Consider the following 12234-nt stretch of genomic DNA (forward strand, 5'->3'; position numbering starts at 1 on the left):
CAGTGAAGGGTTGAGTGTTTTGCTGATCTTGTCGGGTTGTTGTCGCATTCTTTGACTGGTGTAATATCCACGCAGCCGGGATCTGGTAATTTTGCCAAACCGTGCCGGAAAATGAGTTTCCCATGCCAGGTCTGTTTTAAGAACACTTAGGTGTGAACGTGTCATTAGAAGCGATGGTGTTGATATGCTTAAGCTTCACTTTCAACCACAGTCTAGGCTGTGGTCACACTTTAGAACAGACCCTGATTTACATGGCGGTCACAAGCATCTAATTCAGTAATCCACATCAAACGCTCCACATACCCATGCTAGGTCATTGGAGCTACATGTAGTAATTTAACTCTCCTATATTAAAGTCAATTGGAGCCTTTAGGTGACAATTTAAAATGGTGCTGCAGGCAGGCAGGGAGGCAGGCAGGGGGTGGGAGAGAACTGGGAGGCTCAGAGGATTTGTAGCCTGTTACACGACACCACCTTGATTTAAGATTCCTCAGCCCGACCATCGATTAGCAGCTGCTGACAGACCTGAGCTGCAAACGATCGAGGAGCAACGTGTGATTTCCTTGGCGGCTCGCGCCTCCGCGCACTGGCGACGTCGCCCCAGACTCGCTTTTAAAAAGACTCGGGAATATGGGGAGAGAATTTGTTTTGCCAGCTGCTGCGTTGGCTACACAAAGGCCTCTGTCTGTCTCTCGGGGAGCTCTGGTTTATATAAACCACCCGTGACATCCGCCAACTGGCTACTTCAATCCAAAGGTTGGAAGTTGTTTAGGCCGTCAGAATAAAACTAACTTCACACTCGGAAACTTCATGGGAGAACTCCATCAGCCCAGTGTGTCACGCTAAAATGCGCCTGAGCTTTTTCTTGTTCCACGTCCATAAAAGCGGTTATACGGTGACATATTCTGTCTTTGTAGGATTTCCATATACAGCACATACAGTTCCCCGTGGATGTATGCCATGCTTAAACAAAGAGGTGGTGTTCCCACTGTTTAGCTTATCCCTGCTCTTGAGAGCCTTCACGGGGGTATGGCATGAATCAGGAGATCGGTGTTTAATGTTCTTAACTCTTTTTGCTGCTCTGTTGCCAGTTCTGCAAATAGAAACTCGCCACTGACTGTGGAGCTGTTATTTAGTCACTATTTTTGAATGTGGGATGGCTGTTCGCTATCTGAAATTATACCGTGCGACAGTGTCATGACGCCTGTTATTTTGTGCAAAGGGATCTTTTGACCTTGTCGCCATCAGTGCACGTAAACACATCTGGTATTATTATTATTATCATGCATTCATCTCCAATTTCACACTTTTATATTAACACTACCACGAAATAGCCTTGATATGAGGTCACATGGTCACTGGCTACTTACAGATTTCTGAATTCTATTGATATACAGTATCAGTCTGGTCCCTTCTGCCATTTCCCAGAAGTGAGTTATCAGTGTTATCGGAACAATGCGAGGCTGCTCAGCCTTTGGCGTAATTGCACCCGGCCATGGATGGTTCCTGCTGCCTCCCTACTGTCCCCGAGGTCTCGAGCTGCCGCACATACAAACTGCAGAATGTGTCAGCAGCTGGTACCACATGTCTTTTAACCACATGTCAGGGTGTAAACTAGTCTTGTTGTAACATATTTTATTGTGATTTCTTTAGCATCGTTTCATGTTAAATCAGGGTTACCTGATTTAACCAGGTTTCAGTTGATTACTGTCACATTCAATATGTGTGTATACACTTGAAATATTATTTAAAACAGTCCTGGCGAAGGTTGTGAGGCGTAGTAGCGAGATGAAATCCCGAGTAGGCATTTCAATGTTGAATCAAGGACTGTCACATAATGAATCTGCATCAAGTGACGATTCAAACACTAAAGACATTACCAGGCTGTCACATTATTCGCAGTTTTAATAAGTAATAGCATGTGAGAGGTGCGGTCTGTGACTGGAGCGTGAAGGCGTGTGTGAAATTTGCCCAGTTGGCTGAACATCTGCACCCGTGGCCCGAGTGTCTGTGCACCAGCATTCCTGAAGAGCCGAACGAATATTGAGATTGACAACGAATGTGACCCGTGCAGATCCTGACAGGTGCTGCGTGGGGGTCTCAGTAGACCATCCCACCCTGCGCACCCCCCTTATGAGTGGGGGCAATAAAAGTGCATAATAGACCCTCTGCTCTTGTTCATAAGAATGTGCTTGATGGCTTTTTGGGATTCACAATTAGAAAGGTCAGTTTTTTATTTGCCTCTAAACGACCAGCAGGTGGCAGTGTTCGCAGCCCTGCCGGCACTCGATACAGGCGGCATTAAAACCGTCAATAACATAAATCTTTTATATGTATATATAGATATAATAGTTAAATACAGGAGTGCCGTTGAATCGTGAATGAATTGCTTCAATCCCAGACTTAATTGGATTTCTTTGGAGTTGCATGTCTGCTGCGTTTGAGTCAGATTTCTGCCAGGATGCTTCCACCCATCCATCAGAGAGCTGATAAGATGGTAAGATGAAGCGCTATTTGTCAGTGCGCCCCTTTTGTTGTTGACACAGTTTCAGACTCACACGGGAACGGCGGGTTACATGATCCCGACCCGTGTGTTCTCCGTATGAGCCACTCCTTTTCAGCAGGCAGCGCTCTCCCAGCGGGCGAGTCTCTCATTCCTGTCCAGATTCTACGCGGCAGCTTCACTCTCTGCATTTCTCCTCAACTTCTCTGACAGGACGCCTTCCCCAATTTGGATTTTTACCGTATTGTTTTTGTTCCCCCACAAAGTAAGCCGTTTGCATTTAATTATCGTAAGATTTGGCACATGTTTAACTTGTTATGTTAGATGACTGTTGAATAGTTCATTTCAGGGAGTTTTCTATGACAGCTTTGTCGGTAACATAGATGATGTATTGATCTGTTGATCTTATTGGTAGAAGGAACATGAATAATCATCTAAACTACCTGACTGAACAGATCAATAATATTGATTACTGAATAAACATCTATGTAAACTGACATGTAGTGACCCCATCTTCAGTCTAACCTTTTAGTTTATCGGTTGATATTTTAAATTGTCTCCTTGGAATTAAGATATCTGTGATTTGTTTTTATGACTGAGATGGAGATACACAGCTGGAAGTCCTTTATTTGAGTTGGATAGTTTGGTCCATCTGAGCCAGATCTAATTCATTATTTCAGTAGATGCAGAGTTGTTTACTGTCGTGCCGGTGCAAGTGAATTTCTGCAAAACCCTTGTTTATTTCCTCTAAACTTGTGGAACATCAGCAGGTCTGCCTTAATTGTGCAAACACTGCTTCTCGTTAGCGTGGGCTGCATGTGTGAAGGCTACACTCACAGTCAGATGAGCTGTTTGGACTCTGCGTCATCGTTCTTCAGTGTTCAGACTGAGAATATCGAACCTTTCGGACCGATGATCAGCAGTCGGCGGCACCTCTGCGTGGTGCACCTCCCATTTCTTGACGAATGTCCAGCAGCTCCTGGACGCACCCGCAACAGGTGTCAGGCCGTGGGAGATATTTATTGCCACATTCCAGCATTGTTGAGGTTAATAATCAACCCAGCAGCTTTCACAGTTCTTATGTACATCAGCTGAACATATGCTTCATCTGTCCCGAGACTCTTATCAGAGAGAATGAGATAATGTTGATCATATGACATCAGAGCAATAAACAAGCCCTCGCAGGAAGCTAGCGAGACTTGGACAGACCGATGTGCACTCATGCAGAGGCAGGCTATGACTACACCTGAATCACCGCATTTATAGTTCGCAGCATTGAGTAATGAGTGGTTTTCTGGACACTTACGCTAATCAGGGTGGATGTTTAAAAGTAACGTCTCGCCTCCTGGTTTCATTTGAAGCCAACGGCAGAGTTTTTGCCACTTGTGTTGAGTTATAAAGCCTAGAAAACCTGTGGGCGTTTAAAAGGGATCCGAGACAGCCTGAAAGTTGGATCCTAAAACGTCATGCTTTACAGGAAATGGTGAATATCAACGGCACCAACTAAAGAACCGCAACCCGAAGTAGATCCATTCACATGGAGGGCAACGGAGAGATCAGTGATACCGACAGCGGAATCATCCTGAATTCAGGTAAAAGTACCAGTTCGTCACAAGATTTCTTCTCAGAGTTTCTAATTTTGACATTCACGGGACGCCTAATTCTTCACCTCACACTTGCACAGGAATCTTTGAAACACTTCTTCCTCGAGGTCAAAGCAAGTTCATTTTTAGCACTTCACCACGCCAAGAATGCAAAAGTTGTGGGTTTTGAGGTCAGTCGTACACTAATGAGGAACCTGGAACCTCGCTGCTGCGAGCCTTTTAAATCCGCTCAGCAGCAAAAACAAGCTCATTGTTTCATTTATTACACCCCAGTTTGGCCACAGTTTTCTAATAAATATTCACAGAAAAACCAGCACGTGTGAGGACCATGACCTAAAACGACTTGGTCACGTGACTAATAAGATATGAATAGCATGTTTTATTGTCTGTTTAAGGATACTTTGGCTTGGTAAACAGTTAAAACAAGTGCAAATGATTTAATATATCGAATACATAATCCAGCTTTTATTTACTGCAGTCCTTCCATGTTGAGCTGTGAAACACTTCATTTAAATAATGCAGATCTAATCTCCAAATTTGTAAGCAGGAATCAAATTTGTTCCCTTGAAGGTTCCAGAAAATGTTTAATTCTCAATGCAGAAAAGGGAGTTTTCCCTTAGTTTCTATTTGGAATGCAGATCCAAAAATATGGATTTGTATATGGATTTTATTTTTATTTTTTTGGATTTGCAGATCAAACAGGACACTGAACACTGCCTGTTTCAAATCTGTGTTTTGGATTAGCTGCAGATTTTGCTACATTGGGCATTGTCTGCTGTTTAGTTATGGCCTCATTCTTTGTGCCTAAACGCAGACACGTGATGTCTCCTCTATACAATGAAAATGTGTCGTTCAACAAAGAAAAGGGAGGGTTGTCGCTCGGAAGAGGAATTCTTTAGGCCTTTGTTGTGCTGTCACACTTCTTCCTGTCGCGCCTCTGACATTTGTAAATACCTGCAGAGACTCTGTTAATAATCTCTGAAGGTATGTGGCGCTTAACATATTGTTCCTGGAGCCACTCCTACGGGCCCGAGACTAATCTTAATGTCATTAGTCACCCTGGATACAGACGGCAGCAGTCAACACTTGTGCAGTGTGTGTATGGTTACGACACTCCTGGCACTCTTTTTGCATGCCAGCACAAACAAAAGCAATGTTGTGTTGAATATAGTTATTGTGGGGGTGAAGTTGAAAGGTAATCTGGTGCTGGGTAATGAAGCTGGCCCCTTTTATTAAAAAAAAACCTTTCATCACATTAGCAGTAGGCTGGAATCTTAACATGATAAGAGCACTGCAGTTAGCAGATGCCTAGATTGGGCCCAATACAGCTACCTACAGCAGTATTGATTTCAGAAGAAATCATTTTTTATTTTATTTTTTCCCCCAAAACTTTTGCTCGTGATTGTATAAGTACATTTAACCCATCTTCTGCCAGCCTGTGCACTGTGTACTCTAATGACAGGTCTGTCTCCTGTTGTTTAACGCAGGCTCCGACAGCCCCACGACAGTGACAAAGGATGTGACCACGCACACGCGAGCCATGAAGCTCAAACACCAGGATCTCAAAGACAAGCTGGAGATCTGCCTACTGGAGCTGAAGAAGCTCTGCATCCGAGAAGCCGTGAGTTTTCATGGGCACGCAGTTTAAAAAACACAACGCGGACAAAGCTGCGGTTAAAATCAAACGCACACAAAACGTGCCAACAAGTGAGTCACAGGGTAATTCTAACAATGTGGCAAGCGGACTAACTCAAAGTCAAACAGTGCAGATGCTCTTGACGCAATTTAACAAGCTGTGACGGCTCGACGTATCTCATGATTCAGCACCTGTCGTCAGAAGATAAATAGGCGCAGCTATTTCGTTCTTCCTGTATGTTAATGATGACAAAACAGTTTAAAGGAAGTCCACCAATAAGAAATCCTGAGGCCCTTCATATTATTTTCATGTAAGGCGGCACCTGGCGTTCCCCCTTTAAACCCGGTAGGAAAGCTCCACCTGGCAGTTTAGTGGCAGTTTAGTAGTCGAGAGCGATCAGAGCTCCTTTAACACACCCTGAATATGTGCACCTGCTGGTAACTTTTGTTATTCTTAATCCTGACAGTTTCATTTTGTGTAGGAGTTGTGATTTCCCAAATATAAATTGCGCAACGGTGTAATTATGAAACTGGACAGAGATATCTGCATCTGTCATCACACGGTGCTCCTGGGTAAAATCCCAAGGCTGCTCATTCTTTCCGCTTCACGCCAGGGCTAGGCACACCTGTTGGGACACGTTTCGGTTAGCTAATACCTGCTATCGTGCCTCTCCCTTCTGTGGTTGACAAGAAAACGCACTGCAGTAAAAAACAGCATCATTATGCTTGTTCCTAACGGAGTCAGTAATGGTGCTTTATGATGTGCAGTGTTGGGTTTTGGTGAATCGTAGATATTTGATACGCTGAGAGTGTGCGATCCAGGGAATGCGCCATGAAAGAAAATGCTTTGCAGTTGTGCAACGGCCTCCGTGGCCCGATGTGCCTCAACATGTGAGGAAAGTGCCATCGGATACTTCTCCATCACCTCCAAACTGTGACAATAAGGGTGGGGGGAAAAAAACAATGGTCGAAGTTGGCACCATGTATTGGAAAGACCACAGCAAAGAACCTGTTAAAGTTCAACTGCAGCTTGTTTTTGAGAATGTTTGGTAAAATTCTGCCAAATTAACCTCCGTTCATGTTTAGGAGCTGACTGGCCGACTGTCGGATGATTACCCCCTGCTGCCGGGTGAGAAGCCTCCGCAGATCCGCAGACGTATCGGAGCCGCATTTAAATTAGATGACCAGAGTATTCCTCAAGGAACAAAGGTAGACGCAGTGTTTTGGAGGAATTCCCTGCAGCATGTGGTGGCTTTTTTTACCTTAAAGTCATGATTAACGTTTCCCTGCTCCCGACTTCTACAGGACTCAGAACTGAGCTTGGTGGATGCTGAGTTAGCGCTACAGATGAAGATCTTTGAGGCAGCTCGTAAGCTCTGTGATGAAGAACGCCTCGGCAAGGCTGTGAAGAAGAGTCGGTTGCTGCAGTACAAACGAGAGGAGAAAAAAGTCAAACGGCTACAGGAGGTAGCTTTCCAGCTGCGACTGGAGCGTGGCCGATCGTCACCACACCCCGCCTTTAACGCTTCGCAGGGTGAGAGCTGGAACTCAAGCCGCTGTGATATTCCACATCATTTTTAGTTTCTTTTTCGTTATTTATCTAGGCTTTCCACTTCCACTTTATAAAAGACGCTGCTCTGACTTTCAGATCTGGGTACATCAGATGACAGCTCTCTGTCAGATTCTGTGGTGCAGGATGAGGGTAAGAACCAATGACTGAAGCAGATGTTTATGCAAATTGTAGCCATCAGATCAAGAACCAGTATTTAGGAATTGATAAAGAAGTACAACTTGAAATCTGCATGTATCACGTATGACATTCCAATTTTTTCCTGTTTTATTCCTCTAGAGGTGATAAGTCAGCTGACTCAGCTGTCCTGCACAGGAGAGGCCGAAGCTTCATCACAGTCCTTCACGAACGGCTCCTACATATCCCCATCCGTGACTCCGCAGCCTCTGCCCCTGACCCCGAGAAGGTCTCCTAATCCAAGCATCAACTCTATGATGAGTTTGACCTCCAGTCCTGCAGATGACCTTCCTCCCATCCAGCACTCGCCCTGGACAGAGTCCAGTCTGGACCAGCCCTACAAAAAAAGCAAGAAGTCCAGATCCTCCAGCAAGACGAGGTAAACCAGACCATCCATCATTACTTCGTTTAACAAGTTTTCAGGGTTAGAAGAGCCGTCACGCTGTTTGTGGTACTTCAAGAATGAAGACTGGTAACTGTGCTGTTTGAACAATAGGAGGTTTAAACAAAACATCCTGACGGTTCTTAATAATTGTAGTTACACACTTTAGTATAGAGGGGATAGTGACTGATGAGTACGCCAGCTTTGCAGTCACTTTGTTGCTTCCCATTAATGATACTGAAAATGGAGCAAAGGCCATTCTCAGTGCACACAATCTTCTCATTTACATGCGCTTGGCTCACAGTCGCAACACTGCCACCTGCTTTTGCACTCTTGCACAACAGTCAGCAGGAGACCCTGACAAGAGACACGGGCAGCACACTGAGATTAAAATTCAACCAGTTCATCCTAAAATCTCGTGGGACCCATTAATTGTGCATGCTTTAATGAGAGTTGAGTGTTCAGAAACCTTTAACTGAGGAAATAAATGTTAATTTATGCTGCTGCTTTTTATGTCCAGCAGTCCGACTAAGCAAGAATTATTGCCACCGTTGGAAGATTGCTTAGCCCAGGCTGGTGTGCCCGTACAACTTTCACATCTGAGACTGAGCCGCAGCCAATCAAACAGCACGCCGTCCACACCAGAGATGCGTGTGCACAGGCAGCTTTCTCTCAGGTATCACACCTCTGTCATTTCTGTGTGATCCTTGTGAATTTCAACACCAGATTTGGGGTAAAGTGTACCGGTATATTAAAGGTTGACTCCTTGGTGTGGTTTTGCGCAGGTTATCCAGCCCTGACTCTCCTTTTGAAAGGGATCGCGGCCGCACCAGAAGTTCAAGAAGGCGACTGACAGATTATAAAATCAATTTACCAGAGACTTCTCCTCTTTCAAACTATGGAAACCACGCTGGATCTGAGGACAGCAACTCTGAACACTCGTATACATCTTACAACAGCTCACCGTGTCCGGAGTTGCAGTCTGCATTCCCACACTCCAGCCCTGTTGGCTGCTATGGACCTCCAGCCTTCCCGCGTAATGGCTTTTACCATAATTCCCGCTACCAGTCCAGCCCCAATTTCCATAGAGGCTATCACAATGAAGACATGGTCTATCCCCCACATCTGGACCTGGCACGGAGTTATTATGCCCAGCAAGTTCCGTGTCCTCAGAATAGATATGAGTATTCTGCTGTGCCCAATCACAGAGGACCGAGACCTTTACCTCCAAATCCCAGGCTGTCCCCCTCCCCAGCCAATTATGACTCTCCACACTATCGGCCCAGCAGTATCTCGCCGCAAGTCGTGAATGAACAGCTCAAGTCGTGGCATCGGCGCAGTCAGCTCAAAACTCCCAGGTCCCGTTCTCTTGACAGACAGGGAGCCATCCGACTTAAAAACGCACCAGGCCAGGAGGCCACCCACTATCAGAGTCAGAAGTACAATGAACAGGTAATAGCATAGATCAGTTTTGCTGATGATGTATAGAGGTTTCTTTCTTTGGTTTGTGTGTAAAGTAGCTTTCTAATAAGTGACCCCAAGCCCTGCAAACCACTCATCTCCCTCCAATGACCTTTATCCCCCACAACCTGTTTAGCTGTCTCGCACCAGTTTGAGCACTTGACACTCCCTGTTTCAAGGATAATGTCTCTCAGAACAAGCCTGCACTCTGTCTCTTGCGTAAAACTTGCCTTTCTAAAAGGGGTCGCATGATCCGAATGATCACATAATCATCAACAGAGTTGCATCAGGTGGAACAAGAAAAAAAAAGTGGTTTCTGCTGTTCTTCCTGTTTTAGACCCACTTTTTCTTTACCTCTAATAGTCTGGAGATCTTATCCGTGCAGTGCTTTCAGTTCTGTCCTGGTGTGGCTGAAATTCAGTTTATTTTCTCGTTGATTTTTAATCAATTAATGCATCTTTCCAAGGTCAAGCCTGTGTTACCTTTCAGAGATTTTAAATCATGAAACATTCTAAAGTCTAGAAAGGAGCATATTCTGCTGCGTTCCTTCGTTAGTTCCTGTTTTTAGATTTTACCGTTTGTCCATATCAGCTACTTCTTCTTTTTTTTTTCCTGAAACAAGTCTTAAAACCAATTTAAATGTACGTTTCTGCTGTCTGATAAGTCCAGGCCCACTCACTGTCCTTGGACCTGTCGGAGGCTCCAAATCTGCCATATTCTTTTGTAGTGTACCGTATGTCGGCCTTGAGTGTCCATTCACATTATTGGGAACCTCTAATTTGCAAACAAATGTTACAGCAAAGCAATGTCCTAATGGATCTCGAATAGTAAGAAAACAGCTGGAACCATTTGTAACTGGAATTACACAAAGGCGCTTCATTATGTAGCCCATATTAATAGCTCATTTCTCAGCAATGCTGAGAAATGATTGATTCCAGGCCCTGCATGGGCTGCAGATTTTTATAGTCCGTCGTATTTTGACCTGATATGCTAGAGAGTCTACGGCCTTACGTCTTCACGTGTAACAGATAAAAGTTTATTACACGTGGAGGATAACATTTTAACAGTGTTTTCTTTATCAAAGTCCTGTTAATGGACCGGATCCTGAAGCATTTTTTTTTCTGATTAAAAACACTTGCTCCAGTGTCTCAGCAGAAAACAAATAATATTTAAATAATTGAATCTATGCCAGTGTTTGGCTTCCTACTGTATTTAAAGCCCTGAAGTCTTTTTTTATTGCTCCATTTTCAGGTTATCCAAAGAAGAGCTCCTCCAGCAGCTGCAGATGAGACTCCAGGACACTGGCTCGTTGATGACTCCCATTTTGCAAGTCAAGTGTAAACTGAGCTTTTGGTTTTGAACTGCCTTTTTTTTTTTTTTTTTAAAGATCTCTTTACTGTCCTGCCTCTAATTTGAACAGAGGATGAAGGACTGAAAAGCTCTTGCAGTGTAACGGGATCCAGTACAAGTATAATATTTTGGGTTGCACACTTGAAATTTTGTCCACTCTGGTTGGTGTTACAGCTACAAATCACACCTTTAATGGATCGTTTGAATTTCTACAAACTTTAGTATTTCACATTTGTAAAGAATCTGTCTGATGCTGAAGCTTCACCTCTCTGTTACTGTCTCTAAAAAAAATTGCAGCATTTTAAAATAGCAGCTAGACAAATTGAGAATGTATGGCAATAGAAGCTGAGATAGATTTTAAAAATGCAGATATTTCTAATGGATTGTTTATGTACACATACTAGCACAGTGTTTTGTTTAATTGTGTAATATTTCTTTTATTTTTATTGCTTTGTAAAACTATGAAAATAGCTTTTGACAGCTAATCTTACAGTATAACATGAAAGAATAGTAATATTTTTAGAATGTGACAGAACTATGTGTTAAATCAGTCGGGGTATAAAGTGATAGAGTGTTAAAATAATCTAAATGTGCAGCATTCATTTGAGCTATATTTTGTGTGTAATCCTGCCTTATCAGTTCATCATGCTGACGAACCTGAGCTGCTTTTATCCACTTGTGGCTGTGCCAGTTCACTTGAATTACTTATGCATTTATTAAACAGATAGTAACTAGAAATAAACTTGACATATAAAGTAGCAAATTGAGACAAAAAAATAGAGTCTTGATGCTTGGCAGCTAATTTGTGTTGAATTAAAATGCAAATGTCCTGAGCTTTAACAAAATCTTTATCCGTGTCTGTGAGATTGCTGGACTAAGCCTTTAAAATAAAATAAAAAAGTATTTGGCTTTCGATGATAGATCATTTAAAGAGTAAATGCAAATGAGTGCATATTCCACTATGGCTACACACTGACTGTGTTATTTTACTGTGATTTGCACCATAGGGTTTGTGGAAAGTCAGGCTTGAAATAAAAGATAACAGACCACTGATTCCAAACCAGCAGTAGGAAGGACTGTGCAGTTCTGAACCTACATACTGTATAAATTACACAATCACGATTCCTTGTGTGCCTCTTTTATACTGTTTTTTTTATTATTTATCATTGTATTTAGTTTCATTTGAGCTAACAATATGCTAAAATCTGTGAAATGTTTTAACTATGGAAGAAAATAAAGACTAAAGTTTGTGTAGTGTTGAGTTGTGTGCTTTGGTCCTACCCACAAAACCATGGCTACATGCATCATTTAGAAAATAAAATACACTATTATTGGTATATCTAATCAATTTTAAATGTTTGTATTCTCAATTGAACTTCAAACCTATGAAGAGTGCACTCCCCTGTGGAAAAACCACATATTTAAGATGTATGCCATTTTTATCTCTTATAGAGCACGAACAGGAATAAATAGACATGGAAAACAAAAATGTTCATAGATACCTACAGACATGAAGAGGTACATATGTGGAATTATATCCTAGATGTTGCTG

At 43.0% G+C, this 12234-nt stretch overlaps 1 protein-coding gene across 3 annotated transcripts in view; it reads left to right on the forward strand.

Moving 5' to 3' along the window:
- The window catches only part of inavab (innate immunity activator b), a 13178-nt gene extending 1240 nt beyond the window's left edge, over positions 1-11938 (forward strand). The window contains exons 1-10 of one of the 3 annotated variants that reach the window (XM_029827064.1): positions 2540-2768; positions 3981-4095; positions 5595-5728; positions 6829-6951; positions 7048-7276; positions 7391-7444; positions 7592-7868; positions 8395-8547; positions 8657-9323; positions 10584-11938. In XM_029827064.1, the coding sequence (XP_029682924.1) occupies positions 4041-4095; positions 5595-5728; positions 6829-6951; positions 7048-7276; positions 7391-7444; positions 7592-7868; positions 8395-8547; positions 8657-9323; positions 10584-10673 (1782 nt within the window). In that variant the 5' untranslated portion in view covers positions 2540-2768; positions 3981-4040 and the 3' untranslated portion in view covers positions 10674-11938. Of the gene's footprint in view, positions 1-2539; positions 2769-3980; positions 4096-5594; positions 5729-6828; positions 6952-7047; positions 7277-7390; positions 7445-7591; positions 7869-8391; positions 8548-8656; positions 9324-10583 lie in introns of those variants that run through there. The other 2 variants (XM_011614113.2, XM_003973527.3) reach the window with 2 other exon arrangements.
- Positions 11939-12234: the final 296 nt, after the last annotated feature.

Source organism: Takifugu rubripes, chromosome 19, assembly GCF_901000725.2.
Source record: "Takifugu rubripes chromosome 19, fTakRub1.2, whole genome shotgun sequence".
In the NCBI taxonomy this organism is placed as follows: Eukaryota; Metazoa; Chordata; class Actinopteri; order Tetraodontiformes; family Tetraodontidae; genus Takifugu; species Takifugu rubripes.